The 15,849-nt window shown below is 38.3% G+C and overlaps 1 protein-coding gene across 1 annotated transcript in view; it reads right to left on the reverse strand.

The window, feature by feature from the left end:
* Window positions 1-13,425, reverse strand: part of LOC138969690 (CD109 antigen-like) — a 33,448-nt gene extending 20,023 nt beyond the window's left edge. Inside the window, exons 1-8 of the mRNA XM_070342548.1 lie at window positions 13,275-13,425; window positions 12,602-12,746; window positions 12,153-12,337; window positions 9,460-9,485; window positions 6,159-6,324; window positions 4,662-4,732; window positions 2,992-3,123; window positions 1,652-1,691 (exon numbers count right to left, since the gene is read on the reverse strand). Coding sequence (XP_070198649.1) covers window positions 1,652-1,691; window positions 2,992-3,123; window positions 4,662-4,732; window positions 6,159-6,324; window positions 9,460-9,485; window positions 12,153-12,337; window positions 12,602-12,675 — 694 coding nt within the window. The 5' untranslated portion in view covers window positions 12,676-12,746; window positions 13,275-13,425. The remainder of the gene's footprint in view (window positions 1-1,651; window positions 1,692-2,991; window positions 3,124-4,661; window positions 4,733-6,158; window positions 6,325-9,459; window positions 9,486-12,152; window positions 12,338-12,601; window positions 12,747-13,274) is intronic.
* Window positions 13,426-15,849: the final 2,424 nt, after the last annotated feature.

The following is a 15,849-nucleotide window of genomic DNA, read 5'->3' on the forward strand; positions in this document are numbered from 1 at the left end:
CTACCAAAATTGGTAGACACACTATCATCATATTAATAATTATGGTTCACAACCATCTGTTGATATTATTCTACCACCTGAAAATGGGTCATTGGCAAATATCTACAGATTGCTGTGCTTTTGTTCTATTGAAATTTATAAAAGTTTATGTAAAACCGATTAAACCAATGACGTGTGTATATAGCGTTGTATTTCTCTGGACTGGATATAGACAAGTGTGTCATGGTATCCAATATCAATCTGTCATATATTTTTTTACATCATTATATCTGATCTACTTTTATTTGATCTTACGTTATCTAACCTTTTTTCACCTTATCATAATGTTCTTTCTTTATTTGGTGTTTAACGTCGTTTTCAACCACGAAGGGTTTTCTTATAATTAACCTAGCTCATATGTAACTATGTAGAAGGTTCCTCGAAGCTTAACACGCTAAACATTCAAAGACTTTCTTGACCAGATTTCTCGATTCCAAACATACTCTTTAAACATGACTTTGCTAAAAGGCTGATCGTACACGAATACGTATCACTCAATTTGCAATAACAATCATGTTTTACACACGAGACGAATATTATACTCACCAGCTAAAGTGTATTATAATGTGTTAATGTCCAGAGAATTTAAACCAAAGTGTTGTGATGCATGGGAAGCAAAATTAGGCACAATTGTTAACTGGAGTTTAACCTTTAAAAAAAGTCAAGGTATTTCAGAGATAAAGTTGAGATGGTTCCAGATACGATTGGTACACCGGATAATAGATTCACACGTTATTTTGTTTAATATGGGTGTTGAAAATGACATATCGTGTACTTTTTGTAAAAACGAAAAGGACAGTATTCAGCATATTTTCTGGAACTGCACATGCATTAAACCTTTTTGGCTTGTGTTTCAAGAAGCTATAAACAAATGTACCAAAGCAGCAGTAGTATTGACAGAAACACTTTGTCTTTTTGGTAATGATTTGAATTTTAAAATCAGATGCAATTTTGATTTGATTTTACTTTTGGCTACGTTTTTCATTTATAAATGCAAAATGGAAAAGATGTTATCAACGTTTTGTAGATTTAAAGTTTATTTGGAATTAAAATATAAAACTGAGGAATATATAGCCAAAATAAATATGAATTGTGTCAAGTTCATTACAAGTTGGACAAGATATAAACATATTTTTGAAATGTAACATGCCAGGGGAGGGTCTAACAATTTTGTTTTCAAGTGTAAGGCATAAGGACTGTTTTATTCCCAAAGATACATATCTCGATGCTCCCTTCTCCTTTTTAACATTATGTGTTTTATTTGCTACCTCCGCTCTCTCTGATCTTCCTCACTTCTGTCTTCTTCCCTTCTCTCCTCACCCCTTTTTTTGTAACCATTTCTCTCTCTCTCCCTCTCTCTCTCTCTCTCTCTCTCTCTCTCTCTCTCTCTCTCTCTCTCTCTCTCTCTCTCTCTCTCTCTCTCTCTTCTGCTCTCTTTTCGTCCTTACTTTCAACCTCCGCCTCGTACTTTTCTTGTGCCTGATGCCTTGTTCCAAATACTTGGAAGGAAGCATTGTTATTAAGTAGAAATGATGATGTTTATTTCTTGTACGATGTATGTAAGGTTAAAAAAATAATTTCATTAAAAATGAAAATTTAAAAAAATACTCACCAACTTCTGCAATTTTGAACTTCTTAGTTTCCGTCACACCCTGTAAATATGAAAACAGAGTTTTAACAAAAAAAGACAAAAACATTGCTCTGCTCCAGAATTGATTTACTCCAAAATAATTTAAGCAGATATTTTAAGCAAATGGAATATTTATGAACAAAGAGAAAAAGAGCAAGATAAAGAGAGAGAGAGAGAGAGAGAGAGAGAGAGAGAGAGAGAGAGAGAGAGAGAGAGATAGAGAGAGAGAAAGAGAGATTGATTGATTGATGGATGGATGGATGGATGGATGGATTGATTGATTGATAATTAATACACAAGTTAACTTGTCTCACAACCTGTTCTTACTACATCTAAAGTACAAAATATGATTATATACTTCAATTTCATCGTTATTACATATTAAATCTACATAACACAAACAGATAGACAAACACAAACACAACCAATACTGCTGCGTCGCCAGAAATAACGGTCAACAGGGGGGGTGACAAAAAGAAGAACAGGACCGCAGTGCTATGTAAATGATGAACAGTTATTCCGAACCCACATACAAAATGTGACACTACCAGCCTGTTTCTGCGTTTTGAGCCAGAATTTTTTTGTTTTTGGCAAAATATTGACCATGCAGTTCCGGAGCAAACGATCCAAATTTCTTTGCGAGCTTCTTATGTATTTTTCCAATAATCTAACAATGCACAGCTAGAAAATATGGCCACGAACAAATTTACGGTACTTCGAAAAAAGAAGAATAACAATATGCTTGTCCAATACGACTTGTGTGCTGTACAATCTCCCTACCTACAAAGGAGACGAAAAGCAAACATCTTCATTTTCTCCCAGGGGAGAATTCGTTGTTCACGCTTTTTTTTCGTTTTATATTCAGTTGCTTCGCAGAAATAAAATGTCATTGCTTTTTCTTTCTTTCTTTATTTGGTGTTTAACGTCGTTTTCAACCATTCAAGGTTATATCGCGACGGTCATTGCTTTTTCTCAACTTGTCAAGTCAGAAAGAACGCAGAACAACATAACTGGGAAATTACACTGATCAATTGGAATGCGAAAAGATCTAGGATGACGATTGCTGAAATGAAGTCATGTGGTCACACCTATCTCAAGAAATAAGCGTCGCACAGAACCAGCGCCCCTCCATTACCAGTATAATGATGATATCATGATGGGAATACCGAGAACATGTGACTGATAAATCACGCACATAACGAATAGCAACTACAATACATTTTAGCAACATCAGCAAAGGACAACGAAAGAGAGAAGGAGAAAAAGAGAGATAGATAGACAGACAGACACACAGGGAAAGGGAGAGAGATGTACAATCTTACGTCAACAATGGCCCGAATCCACCATGTTCCCAGGGGAGGATCGTTGGACGTCATCATTTCTCCGTGCACAACCCCAGAGTCATCCCCACTGGTCAAGTTATGCCACTCGGCAACGTTGGTGTTGCTTGGGTCCTGTAAACCCATAGAAGAAGACACTGGCACTGATCTTTACACACCATTTTCTTCAAATTACCAGCGATGGAGAAATTAAGAATACTACAAAGATTGCTGTGTGATACCAGGTTTTTACAAGCTGAAAACAACAACGAACACGACACAATAAAAACACCCTTGGCCCCTGTTCAATCCCAGTCTACCGGAATGCATTCAGTAAAGTATTGACCTAATGTAAGAGGGAGGAAGACGAGGAAGAGAAAAAGGAAGCAAAAGAGAGAAGATGGACATTGTGAATGACGAGGAGAAATCAATGAAGAAAGAGGACAAAGTAGAAGGTGAAGAATGTACAAGTTGCAATCTTCACAAAAACATGTAAAATGGATTAAATGGATGTGTTATATTAGCTTCATGTGCTTGTCTGTACTAGCTGAACATGAACACAAACGATAGAGACACCATTATGATGGAACATACATGCACTTTTTCATAAATAATCTAGTGTTACTGTTACACTCGACTACATTTATACAAGGAATAAAATATACCGAGCAACAAAAGAAACGCGAAAATATTCGTCATTGATTGATTGACAAAATCTCCAACAATTATAGAGTTAGAATTATTAAACCACAAAAGTTTGATGAAGGCATGTTTGACCTTGCTTTTGTGTGATTATTTTGATGCTGCGACTGTTTTAACACACGGGACAAGCAGGTTTAACGTTAAACACATATTGCGCGCTCGCAGCACGAGCAAGTGGAGCAGGAGAAATCTCATGTGTGAGATGTGTTCACTGATGCATTAGCAACCAAAAGAGACCATGGCACGTTTGCTGCCAGTCTCACTTTTGAAACAGCCAGGATGCCAAGATTGACACCACCAAAATGCCAGGTCGATTTAAATCTGGGGGTGATCCATAAGCGCTGACATGTGCTTTAAACGTGCATATATGTCAACAGTCTATCACCTTCAGCAATGTTCTGTTGACATTGGAAGCACTGCAGTTATGCAACGCGGTGGATTTTTCGCATTACCCCAATAAGACAAGATCGCAATTTCCTGTCACAACGTCTTCGGGATCGATTCAATACAGCCACTGACACTACCAGGAACATCATTGGAAGCCACCAGTGTCCGATCAGTGGCCAGAGAGCGCGATGAAGACTGACTCAGCGAGACCTCCAAAACTTCGTTAACGTTAAACCTGCTTGTCCCGTGTGTTGAAACAGTCGCAGCATCAAAATAATCTCACAACAGCTAGGTCAAACATGCCTTCATCAAAATGTTGTGGTTTGATAATTCTAACTCTATAATTGTTCGAGATTTTGTCAATCAAACATTGCAGAATTGTTTCGCGTTTCTTTTGTTGCTCAGTATACACTTTTCTCCAACATTAGTGTATTGAATTTTTTTTTAAACACTATTATTTTCTCCAGTAAGCCACTTCAGCCTTTGTTCGTAGCCTGACATATTCATTAGAAAACGTTATTGAGGAGAAACAATTATTATAATGAACGCTAGGAGCTAGCTATCAAGGCCATGATTATACTTACGCGAATGGAAATGTCCACAAGTTTGTTTGACACGGTAAGATCAGACATCATGGCAAGAGCACGGAATTTGACTAAAAACAGAAAATGTAGATTCACCAACACTAGTTAATGGAATGTAGCTGCAACAAAAACTGCTTCACACTGACACCGTAAGATCAGACTATATATGGCGAGAGGACGGAATTTGACTAAAAGCGGGGAGAAAAAAAAAATCACCGACACAAGACTGTCTGATTTCGGATTTGATTTGATTTCCTTTACTTTTCTTTACTGTATTATGCCAAGGCTGGGAAATTCGGGTCGCTTCCTCCCAGTGGAAATCCAGCAGCAACAAGAGTCGCGCTACCCAGGTGTGTGCGTGTTCAGGTGTAATCAGCCACCTGCACTTATGGCAGAATGACCGAGGTCTTTTAGGTGCCACTGTCGTGACACGGCGGTGGACATGGATACCGTCTATGAGTCTGCACATAAACTTGATCCGTTTCCGTTTATTTTGTTTATAAGCAAATTTATTATGATATAATTTTGAGTGAAACATATATTATTTGGTTATTGGAATGAAAATTAAAAAAATGATCAAATTTATTTTATAAATGATTGTATTTTGATAACAAAAATGACCATTGAAAAATTTAAGTATGAAAAGAAGTTAGATTTGCGTATTTTATTAGAATTAGAGTTAGATATTAGAAATAAGTTTATCCTACATACGTGAGAGAGACACCCGTGAGATAATAATCGTTCAAATCACACGTGTCTATATCATGTAAATGAGGTCATGTCAAGCAAGTCTGGCAGGGACCTGTGTTTCCACAGCTTATGATGCTAAAGTCACCGAGACAAACGTCATTATAGAAACAAAAATTGCGCTCGCTAATGACCCTCGATGAATCTTTAGAACTAACACGTCACGCCACACGTTCAGAGTGACGTTTCTTTGCTTTGACGTAATAGATTGCACGAGGCTTTAGAAGAGATCGAGGTTCCAAAACAAGCGTCTTCAATTTAGCTGCCTCGACTGCAAGACATTTTCAGTAAAATACACGTCAGTAAAGTATGTAGGATAAACAGATTACTACATGGCTTGCTGTGTCGTACCAAATTTACACTCGTTGCTTTTTCAAATAGTGAACAGCTCGCTTTCGCTCGCAGTTCAATATTTTAAAAAACAACTCGTGTAAATCTGGTACGACACAGCAAGCCATGTAGTATTCTCTATTTATGTTTTGTATAATATGAAGTTTATTATGTTATAAAGAAAAAGACCAAGGAAGAAGGATGCTCCCCGCCTAAATTATAAAAAAAAAAATTAGGCAAAAACATTAAAAAAAATAAAAAAAATAAAAAAAGTCTAAATGGAGAAAGAAAAGGTCTATTATAGATAGATATACCCACACGCATATAAAGTACACATGGGGAAAACAGTACACACAAATAACGGACACATATCTTTTTTTTCTTAATTCCGTCACACTTGTAATTGAATGTTGAACTCACCTTTCTGTCCAGGTGTATATACCGACTTGTCCGTTTGAATGAAGACTGTCAAGCGATCATAGGTTCGTATGTAGACCCTCTCAAAGCCGTCAAACACTTTTCCTCCGAAGCCTCGAGCACGAATATACGAGGAGTAGGTATATCTGCTCGTGAAAGTTTCACTAACCTGAAATAAAACAATACCGTTCAGTGGTACAAGTTGGACGGATGCACACGATAGAGGTCGGAAAATGACAGACGAAAAAAACACCCCCCTCTCTCTCTCTTCAACACTTAACTTTCATAATATTTCATTATAATTTTATATTTCTCTCTCTCTCTCTCTCTCTCTCTCTCTCTCTCTCTCTCTCTCTCTCTCTCTCTCTCTCTCTCTCTCTCTCTCTCTCTCTCTCTCTCTCTCTCTCTCTCTCTCTCTCTCTCTCTCTCTCTCTCTCTCTCTATCGCAACTATTGCCGTACATGAAGTTGGACAGTTTATAGAAAACCTTCAGAATAATAAATCCATGGGACCTGACAAAATCCCCCCCGTCGTTGCTTAAATTAGCCCTACCGTACATAGTGGAATCCCTAATGTATGTGTATAATATTTGCATTGAAAAAATTATTTTTCCTGCTGCATTTAAAACGGCAAAGGTCGTTCCACTTCCTAAAAATAAATGTGTCTGACCCTAATAACTTCAGGCCAATTTCATTGCTTCCTATTTTATCAAAGCCTTTAGAGAAGCACATCCAGAAGAATCTTCTGAACTACATGGAAAGGTGCAAATTGTTTCACAACTTTCAATCTGGGTTTCGTCCAAAACATTCCTTTAGTACAGCTCTTTCATCACTATGTGATAACTGGCTGTCGGCAATTAATCGTTCGGACATATCTGGGGCAGTATTTCTTGATTTTAAGAAAGCTTTTGATCTTGTAGATCACACATTACTTTTACATAAACTCGCATTGTACGTGAACAATCCCGCAACGTGTTCATTCTTTAAATCATATCTTGTCAACAGAACACAGTATGTTTCTATAAACGGTAAAACATCTCCCAAAGGATGTTTAAAGAGTGGAGTCCCCCAGGGGTCAGTTTTAGAGCCTATTTTGTTTTGTGTATTCATTAATGACCTCGCCCTTCATATATATAATTCCAAAGTAAAAACGGATTTTTTTGCAGATAATTCGACGCTTCACACAAGCTGTAGAACTGTTCTAAAAATTGAAGTTTCCTTACAGTCTAGTCTGAATGAAGTCAACAGTTGGTGTAACCAGAATTTCATGATAGTTCACCCAGGAAAGACAAAAAGCATGATTATTACAACAAGACAAAAACACCAGTCACGACCTCTTAAGTTAAATCTTTCTCTGGAATCACAACCTGTTCAGCAGGTAACGGAACATCGTGTTTTGGGTGTGATAGTCGATCAAGAATTAAAATGGCAATCTCATGTACATTATATTTGTCAAAAAGTATTCAAGAATTTGTTTCTGCTATCAAAGTTAATGCAATATGTCGATATCGCAACACTAAAACTATTTTATCATGCCCACATCGTATCCCAAATTAATTACGCATCAACTATTTGGGATGGCGTCTCTGATACTCACATGAAAAAGTTAAACTCTCTACATCGTCGGGCAGCTAAAATCATGTTAAATGGTCCACAATTATCAGCTGATTTGAAGTTAAAGAATCTAAACTACCTGCCGCTAGTTAAACAGTTGCAGTTTAATAAGACTGTAATGATATGTAAAGTATATCATGGTGAAGTGCCCATCTATATTCAGGACCTATTTCACAGAGTCAGCGAAAGGTACGGGTCTATCAATTTTCTACCACCAATACCCAGGATTGATTTGTTCAAAACTAGTCAAGCCTTCTCTGGCGCTATGGTGTGGAACTCCATTCCGTCTGTAATAAGATCATTAACCTCACTAAAGAGTTTTAAACAAGCTCTGCATAATCATTTGTGACCCTCCACCACGAAATGAGTCGCATGTCACCTCGCGCGGTTCTGCGCTAGGCTTAATATGAGTCAGCGGAGTGCCTGGTAACAGTGTGAGGGTCACCTTAGTCACAGGCTTATAACTCAAACAGTGTTCGTTCTTTTCTAAAACGGTTTTCACCACTGGATAGAGCATAAAAAATTCTCTAGGAAAATGTAAAAATATGAAAATCATGCAAAGGTGACATGCGACTCATTTCGTGGTGGAGGGTCACATTTTATGTCTACCTAGATGTCTAACTAGTCTTAACATGTGCAAGTAGCTGTCAACAATTGACAAAGCTTCATGAATTACACATATATGTTCTTTATTATATGTATTATGTGGAATTTATGTAGCGATTTTCCATCATCATCAACATCATCATCATCATCATCATCATCATCATCATTGTCATTATCATCATCATCATCATCATCATTATCATTTACACCATATAATCATTATAAGCATTAGTGTAAACGTTGGTATCGTGTGAATTTTACCGTCGATCACTTTACATGTGTAACCTCAATTAACATGTTGCATGGTTCGCTTTCGATTTGTATGTTGCTTACTTTGTCATGTTGTTGTTTATGTTTATTTGCTTGTTTGCTTACTTGTCGATTGTTTGCTGGTTCGTTCGTTTACTTTGTTTATTTGTCATGTTGCTTTACTTGTTTATCATTTATTAGACATTTGTATTAGAAGTAAGGACCGGTTGTAAGAAAAGGCGTCGCCTTAAACCTCTATCCTTGAAAAATAAAGTTCCATCATCAACATCATCATCATCATCATCATCATCATCATCATCATCTCTCTCTCTCTCTCTCTCTCTCTCTCTCTCTCTCTCTCTCTCTCTCTCTCTCTCTCTCTCTCTCTCTCTCTCTCGGTTTAAGCGTGTTTTATTCCTTTTTCTTTGATACACGTTTCACACAATAACAACATTAAGAACGTTAACAAGCAGACTGCTTATGGACACATTCTAAACATGATAATCAATACACATCCCGATAACAAAATATGGCGAACAAGTGATAACTTCAACACTTAACTCTCATAATATTTCATTATTATTTTATATTTCTCTCTCTCTCTTTTTTTTTTCTCTCTCTTTCTCTCTCTCTCTCTCTATCTCTCTCTCTCTCTCTCTCTCTCTCTCTCTCTCTCTCTCTCTCTCTCTCTCTCTCTTTCTTTTTCTTTTTTCAGTCTTCGTCTCTTTCTTCCCTTTCTTCTATCAGACAACCTATCACTTTGTTTTGTTTCTCTATCTCTGTTTTTCCCCCTGGTCCGTGTTGTTTATGCTGCTGGATAACAAGTTTCCACTTACCTTGAACTGTACTGTCTGAACGTCATCTGAAACATGCAGAAATGACAAAATTAACCATACATGTTTGATACAAATTATCTTATGGATGCCCCCCGCGGGTTAGGGGGAGTCCCATATTGGTTGGGACGAGAAAGAATTTACCCGATGCTCCCCAGCATGTCGTAAGAGGCGACTAACGGATTCTGCTTCTCCTTTTACCTTTGTTAAGTGTTTCTTGCATAGAATATAGTCAATGTTTGTAAAGTTTTAGTCAAGCAGTATGTAAGAAATGTTAAGTCCTTTGTACTGGAAACTTGCATTCTCCCAGTAAGGTCATTTATTCCCCCCTCTGCTTCTTTACCTCTGTAAACTTGTAGGGGTAGTTATTTTTCGATAATCACCCAGCAACCAAACAAATAACGACCCAGCAACAGCCTGAATCCTCGATAGTGCAATGGGTTGAGAGGTTGTTCTGTTTCGGTACTACTTTTTGCGACTGAAAAGTTCCGAACGCTCTAATGTACGAAGTATACATCTCTGGAGCAAACAATACAAACATACCGCATTTAAATTAACAACTACAGGCCTGAACACATGAATCTCCATATAAAATCTATGAGTTCGGTTGTTTTCTGAATCTCATCTGCCGTGTTTAAGCCGTTCATCACAAGCAATTTCCCAAGGCAAGTAACTCATACTTTGTCTAGCGACAAGAGTAGTTCCCCTTCTTTTCACTCAGTTCCTTCGACAACAGACTGCAATCCGACGGTCAGTTTTCAACAATATTTCATTTAATAAACAGATCACACGCAACCAAATGCACACATCTCATCAATTTAAACAACATAAAGGGGTTTCATACACTATTTTCCCCAGAAAACTGAACTTCATACAGTTTTTAACGTTGGAACACGGGTGCAAAAGTTCGTCTGCTAGTCCCATTTGACGAAAAAACATTATCCTAAGCGATACCAAAACATATACAGAACACACAATATCTGCCTTTGCCGCCACAGCAGAATAACAGCATATCTGTGTACTTGATTTTAGCCCAAAATAGGAAAACTGACAAGAAGTGTTAACAGAATGGAATGATTTGCACGGAACTATACAACCGCGCATTAATCGATCGCCTGCGCAGGTTGACTGGTTGAGAGAATAGGATTCGATCAAACTTTCGCAAAAAAACTCCTCTTTTCTTTGAATAACTGAAGAAAGGAGGAATAAAGAGGTTACACACCTCGTCTCAGTGATTATAAAAAATAATGGTCTCAGTTCGCGGTCATGAAAAAGCTCGCTAAAGCTCGCATTTTTCATGATCCGCTAACTTCGACCATTATTTTTGATAATCACTGAGACTCGGCATGTAACCTCTACATATTGTACTACGTTGGAAGCCCCTGGAGCAAATAATTGATTAGTGCTTTTGTGAACAAGAAACAATTGACAAGTGGCTCTATCCCATCTTCCCCCTTTCCCCGTCGCGATATAACCCTTCGTGGTTGAAAACGACGTTAAACACCAAATAAAGAAAGATCGTATGGATAAAATGGTATATTACATTTTATCTATTCATGTGTTATATGTACACTGTTTTAAAATGATTCTGTAGAACGAATGATTGTTCGTGAACATCCAGGGTTATTCGTGCAGATGACGTACATTCAGGAGTATACCTATCGACAGTCTGTACTGAACAACAAATGAGGCCCAACAGTCCAACAACAATAAGACCCGATCATCGAGTCTCTCTCTCTCTCTCTCTCTCTCTCTCTCTCTCTCTCTCTCTCTCTCTCTCTCTCTCTCTCTCTCTCTCTCTCTTTCTCTCTCTCTCTCTCTCTCTCTCTCTCTCTCTCTCTCTCTCTCTCTCTCTCTCTCTCTCTCTCTCGATTGTTGTAAGCAATGATTAATCTTCAAATTCGTTAGGATGGCGGCCATAAAATCTGTTCAACTCTGCTGCTAATGAAATCATTTAGTTTTGTTTAGTCATTTACTTTCTTCGTGCTTTGGTTATGATATTTTGAAACAATGGTTATACGAGCAGGATAATAATGTGATCTTACTGCTGCGTGTGAATGATTAAGACATTGGGATGTAGCTGTCACAAATTTATATAACACGTAATGGGGAAAATAAAATTGGGTAGACCGTGAAGGCGTCATGAACGCATAGGTGATTTATATTTGATTCTATGTTTGAATGTCTTCAATTCAGTACTACAATACTCCACATTGTTTTATTTATCTGCCCAATCAATGTTTGCCTGATGTAATTTGATTTACGATCATCTTGTCCAAGTAGGTTTCTTGTATCTGAACGGGAGAGTTTTTATTTTTATTTATTTTGAATAGTGTTGTTTGTGTGTGCATCTCACACTTTTTATGTAAGTGGGTAAGTACTGAATTTGGTTAAATCCGACTGGGAAATCTGTTCTGACCACCTTTACTTTTGTGTGTAAATGGGTGCGGATACGTGAGGGCTCCCCGCTCCCCGTGGACGCTCAACCTAGAGGGTCCCTGGACCCCCAACTTTAATGAACCTCAAGGGGGATCCAAAAACAAAGAGTTTCATATACTTTCTTTTGGAAGGCACGTCCATCGTCAACACAAAACCCCCGCGACGTCTGTGGTTAGTGAGAGTGAGAACCGGGCGGAGCTGGGTAGTAATGACAATAAAACCTAAAACTCGAAACTTCAAACAAAAACGTTCCTTACCGGTGGCCTGCAACGTGAAGTTTTGACCATCCTGAATGTTTCGTCCATAGTAGTCCATGAGGTCTAAGCTTAAGGTGACAGGCCCAGTGGCACTGCAAACCCACACCTTCATCTCCACAGTTTGACCAGGTCGGAAATATTTGGAGAATGACAACCAGTAGGTCATGTCATGCGCTGGTTTGGGTCTGCAATAAGTCATTTTTTTGGCACTGTTTTTACTAGAACATTAAAGTCGCGACGGCATTATTTCCATACTCTTTAGTATCATCATCATCATCATCATCATCATCATCATCATCATCATCGTCGTCGTCGTCGTCGTACGTCATCATCATCATCATCATCATCATCATCATCGTCGTCGTCGTACGTCATCGTCGTCGTCCACATCATGATTATCATCATCATCATCATCGTCATCGTCATCGTCATCATCAAGATAAACTCACGGCGATGCGCCCTGGGTCAGAGTGACCAGAAGAAAGCAGGACAGGACCCATGTCCAGACGTTGCCTGCCATCATTCCTCAGTGATGAAGGCTCACTTCCGAACGTGATTCTTGTATGTCGAGCAATAAAGATAGCTAGCCTCTTCCTGCAATGACATGAATGGAAGAAAGTCTGGGCCTGTAAGATGTCCTTTCTGTACAAACCAGCTCTCTACTAACAGTAGTGCGATTAGTTATAACAAAATTAAGATACATTGTAACTTAGTCATTGTGGGGCAGGGAAGTTCCCTCGTGAAATGTTAGCTGCAGTAACCTGGTTAGTTGCAGCAAAGCTGCAATACCTTGTAACGTTCAGCGTGCTCCGAGGACAGGGACGTGTCCCAGTCATTATTAAGCTATATCACCTGCTTGAGTTTCTTAACAAATATGAGGATTTAAGAGGGCAGAGAAGTTTCCAAATTAGCTCTTTTCAGCTATGTAAGTTACAGGAATACTGTGATATATTTTCAAGTACAGAGCCACTATTGGACAAATACGTGGTTTTTTTTCAAATTGACGCTTATAGCTACCGTTACTGTGTTAGTCTTAGCAGAGCTGTGATTTATTGTAAAGTACAGATCCCGGACAAGGCAGGCATATGTTTCTCATAGAGCGTTCTGCAAAAATTGACTCACCTTTCGTGTCGACGCCAATGTGTGAGGTAGCTTCAGTAGTGTACTCCAATTTATATGCTTACCAAACCTGCCAGATTTAGACAGAAACAAGAACAGCAGATGTATCAGTAAAATGGAGAAATAAACAACTTTTTTGAGGGAGGCTGCACCTGTTCTGACTTCATTAGTTTGTCATCTTGTATGATTTATAACCCATTAATATCCAGGATAAATATTTCACTGCGCAATAGTTTTCTAAAGAGCATGTATTGCAAGAAAGACCAAAACGCAAGTTATGACGCGCGAGTCTGAGCTCCAACGCCAGATGGCGTATCAAAACTGCCTTGCAATGAGTGATTCTTTGTCACATCACGTTTCAAAATATATATTTTCTGCGTGTACGAATATCAGCCACAAAAAAATATATTTGATCAAATTATTCAGGAGAACAAACACAATATAATTATAATAATTATAACTATGTAACAATATTGCGCAATATTCTTAATACAATAACCATACGTGCTTTATGTACCTCGTTTGAATGTTCGTGTTCTTGTAATTCTATTTCGGTGTGTAATTTATAATAGTTGACAGGCAGGTTAGACGTGTCGAAGGCAATTTTCCGTTTTAATATATTCAATAATGAGTTGTTATTGTTATATTTATTGTTCTTGTTATTATATTTTTTGAAGCTCTACGCTTTGACGAAGGCGCGTGCTGTCGTACGGTCGACTATAACAAGAAAACATATCTCACGCACGCGTGCACGACAACACACACACGCCCACATGGATTCGCACAAAGCATGAGAGTGCAAGGCTTAGAGGATGTGATAACCTGTTTTTTTTTATTGTTATTATTTGTGTTAGTGTCTGTTTTGTTGTTGTTGTTGTTGTTGTTGTTTTTGCCAAGACCCAAATGGAAAGTACACTTTTTTACTGAATGTTGAGAGTATTTTCACATTACCATTCGTGTTTGCGCAATGATGTGTGCGGACTCTATTACCTACTCCGTGAACTATGTCATGATTTCTTTAATAGAATAAGAAATAGTCAGATTTGAGTGCAATCAACAATTCATGAAATAAATAAATACGAATATTCTGCCCTACATACTAAACACAAAAGTAGTTTTTTGCCATTTTAATCATATTTGCCACCAACACAAGTTTATTGTTTACATTACCCGCTATTAGGCCAAAAAAAAATAGGTGTGGTTACGGTAACATAGCCAAAAAAAATAGGGTAGGAAGGTAGGCAATCACTTTTTTTTTAAACTTTTTTTCTAATGTGTACAAATTAAACCTACTTGACAGGGAAATAAGTGTGCGACTCGGGCGATTTTGCTTTCATTGCGTTTTCTGCACTGGTTTTTTTTGTTTGTTTGTTTTTTTTGTTTTGACAAATGGAATAAAAAGTTATAGGGTCGGCCCCTAAAAATAGGGTAGGTCGGGTTACCGTAACCACACCTATTTTTTTTTTAGGCCTTACGAGCTAGTCGTGTGACAGAGAGTTTTCTTGCACACGAGACTGTAGATGTTTCACGACGGCTTTAGCCGGAGTGAAACAGCAGCAGTCGAGTGTGCAAGAAAACTCTCTGTCACACGACTAGCTCGTAATGGCGATTATGTCTCACAGCTTCAACAGAGGAGAGAACAAACACGTTTTGCGTACTCACGCTTGATAAACCTAAACACAGGAGCAGCCATTGTGGAGAGATCTACTTTTTGACGAAAGTGACCGAACAACTATAAATGACGTCTCGGTATATGTGAATGACGTCACAGTCATCGTCACAGTCTGTATCTTTTGAAGCATAGCAATCTTCATGACGTCTTTCTGTGTCTGCATCCGCGAAATGTTTGTTCTTTCCGGGATCTTTGTCATCTATGTTCAGAACTCTGTCCTTATAGTGTCAGACTAACAGGCCTCCTGAGCGAGCCACTTTCCAAGGGCAGCTAAATTCGCGTATGGAAACAGTACTGTCGTCTGGGATGCCGTTTTCAGTATTCTGAGCGTTGAAGAATTTGTAAAGAGAAGAAACGATAACAGCAGGAGAAATAAAAGTCGTGTGTGCATTTTGGGGTTTTTGGGGGGACGATTTCGAGTTTGAATCCGTTCTTGCACATGCTCCAAAGCGTGTAACATACATTATTCCCCCCTCTGCTTCTTTACCTCTGTAAACTTGTAGAGCTAGTTATTTTTCGATAATGACCCAGCAACCAAACAAATAACGAGCCAGCAACAGCCTGAATCCTCGATAGTGCAATGGGTTGAGAAGCTGTTCTGTTTTGGTACTACTTTTGCGACTGAAAAGTTCCGAACGCTCTATACGTACGAAATATACATCTCTGGAGCAAACAATACAAGCATACCGCATTTAAATTAACAACTACAGGCCTGAACACATGAATCTCCATATAAAATCCATGAGTTAGGTTGTTTTCTGAATCTAGATCTGCCGTGCACACACCGTTCATCACAAGCAAATTCCCAAGGCAAGTAACTCATACTCTTGCCGACAAGAGTAGTTCCCCTTCTTTTAACGCAGTTTCTTCGACAACACTGACTGCAATCCGACGGTCAGTTTTCAA

The sequence above is a fragment of the Littorina saxatilis genome, linkage group LG6, assembly GCF_037325665.1.
Source record: "Littorina saxatilis isolate snail1 linkage group LG6, US_GU_Lsax_2.0, whole genome shotgun sequence".
Lineage (NCBI taxonomy): Eukaryota > Metazoa > Mollusca > Gastropoda > Littorinimorpha > Littorinidae > Littorina > Littorina saxatilis.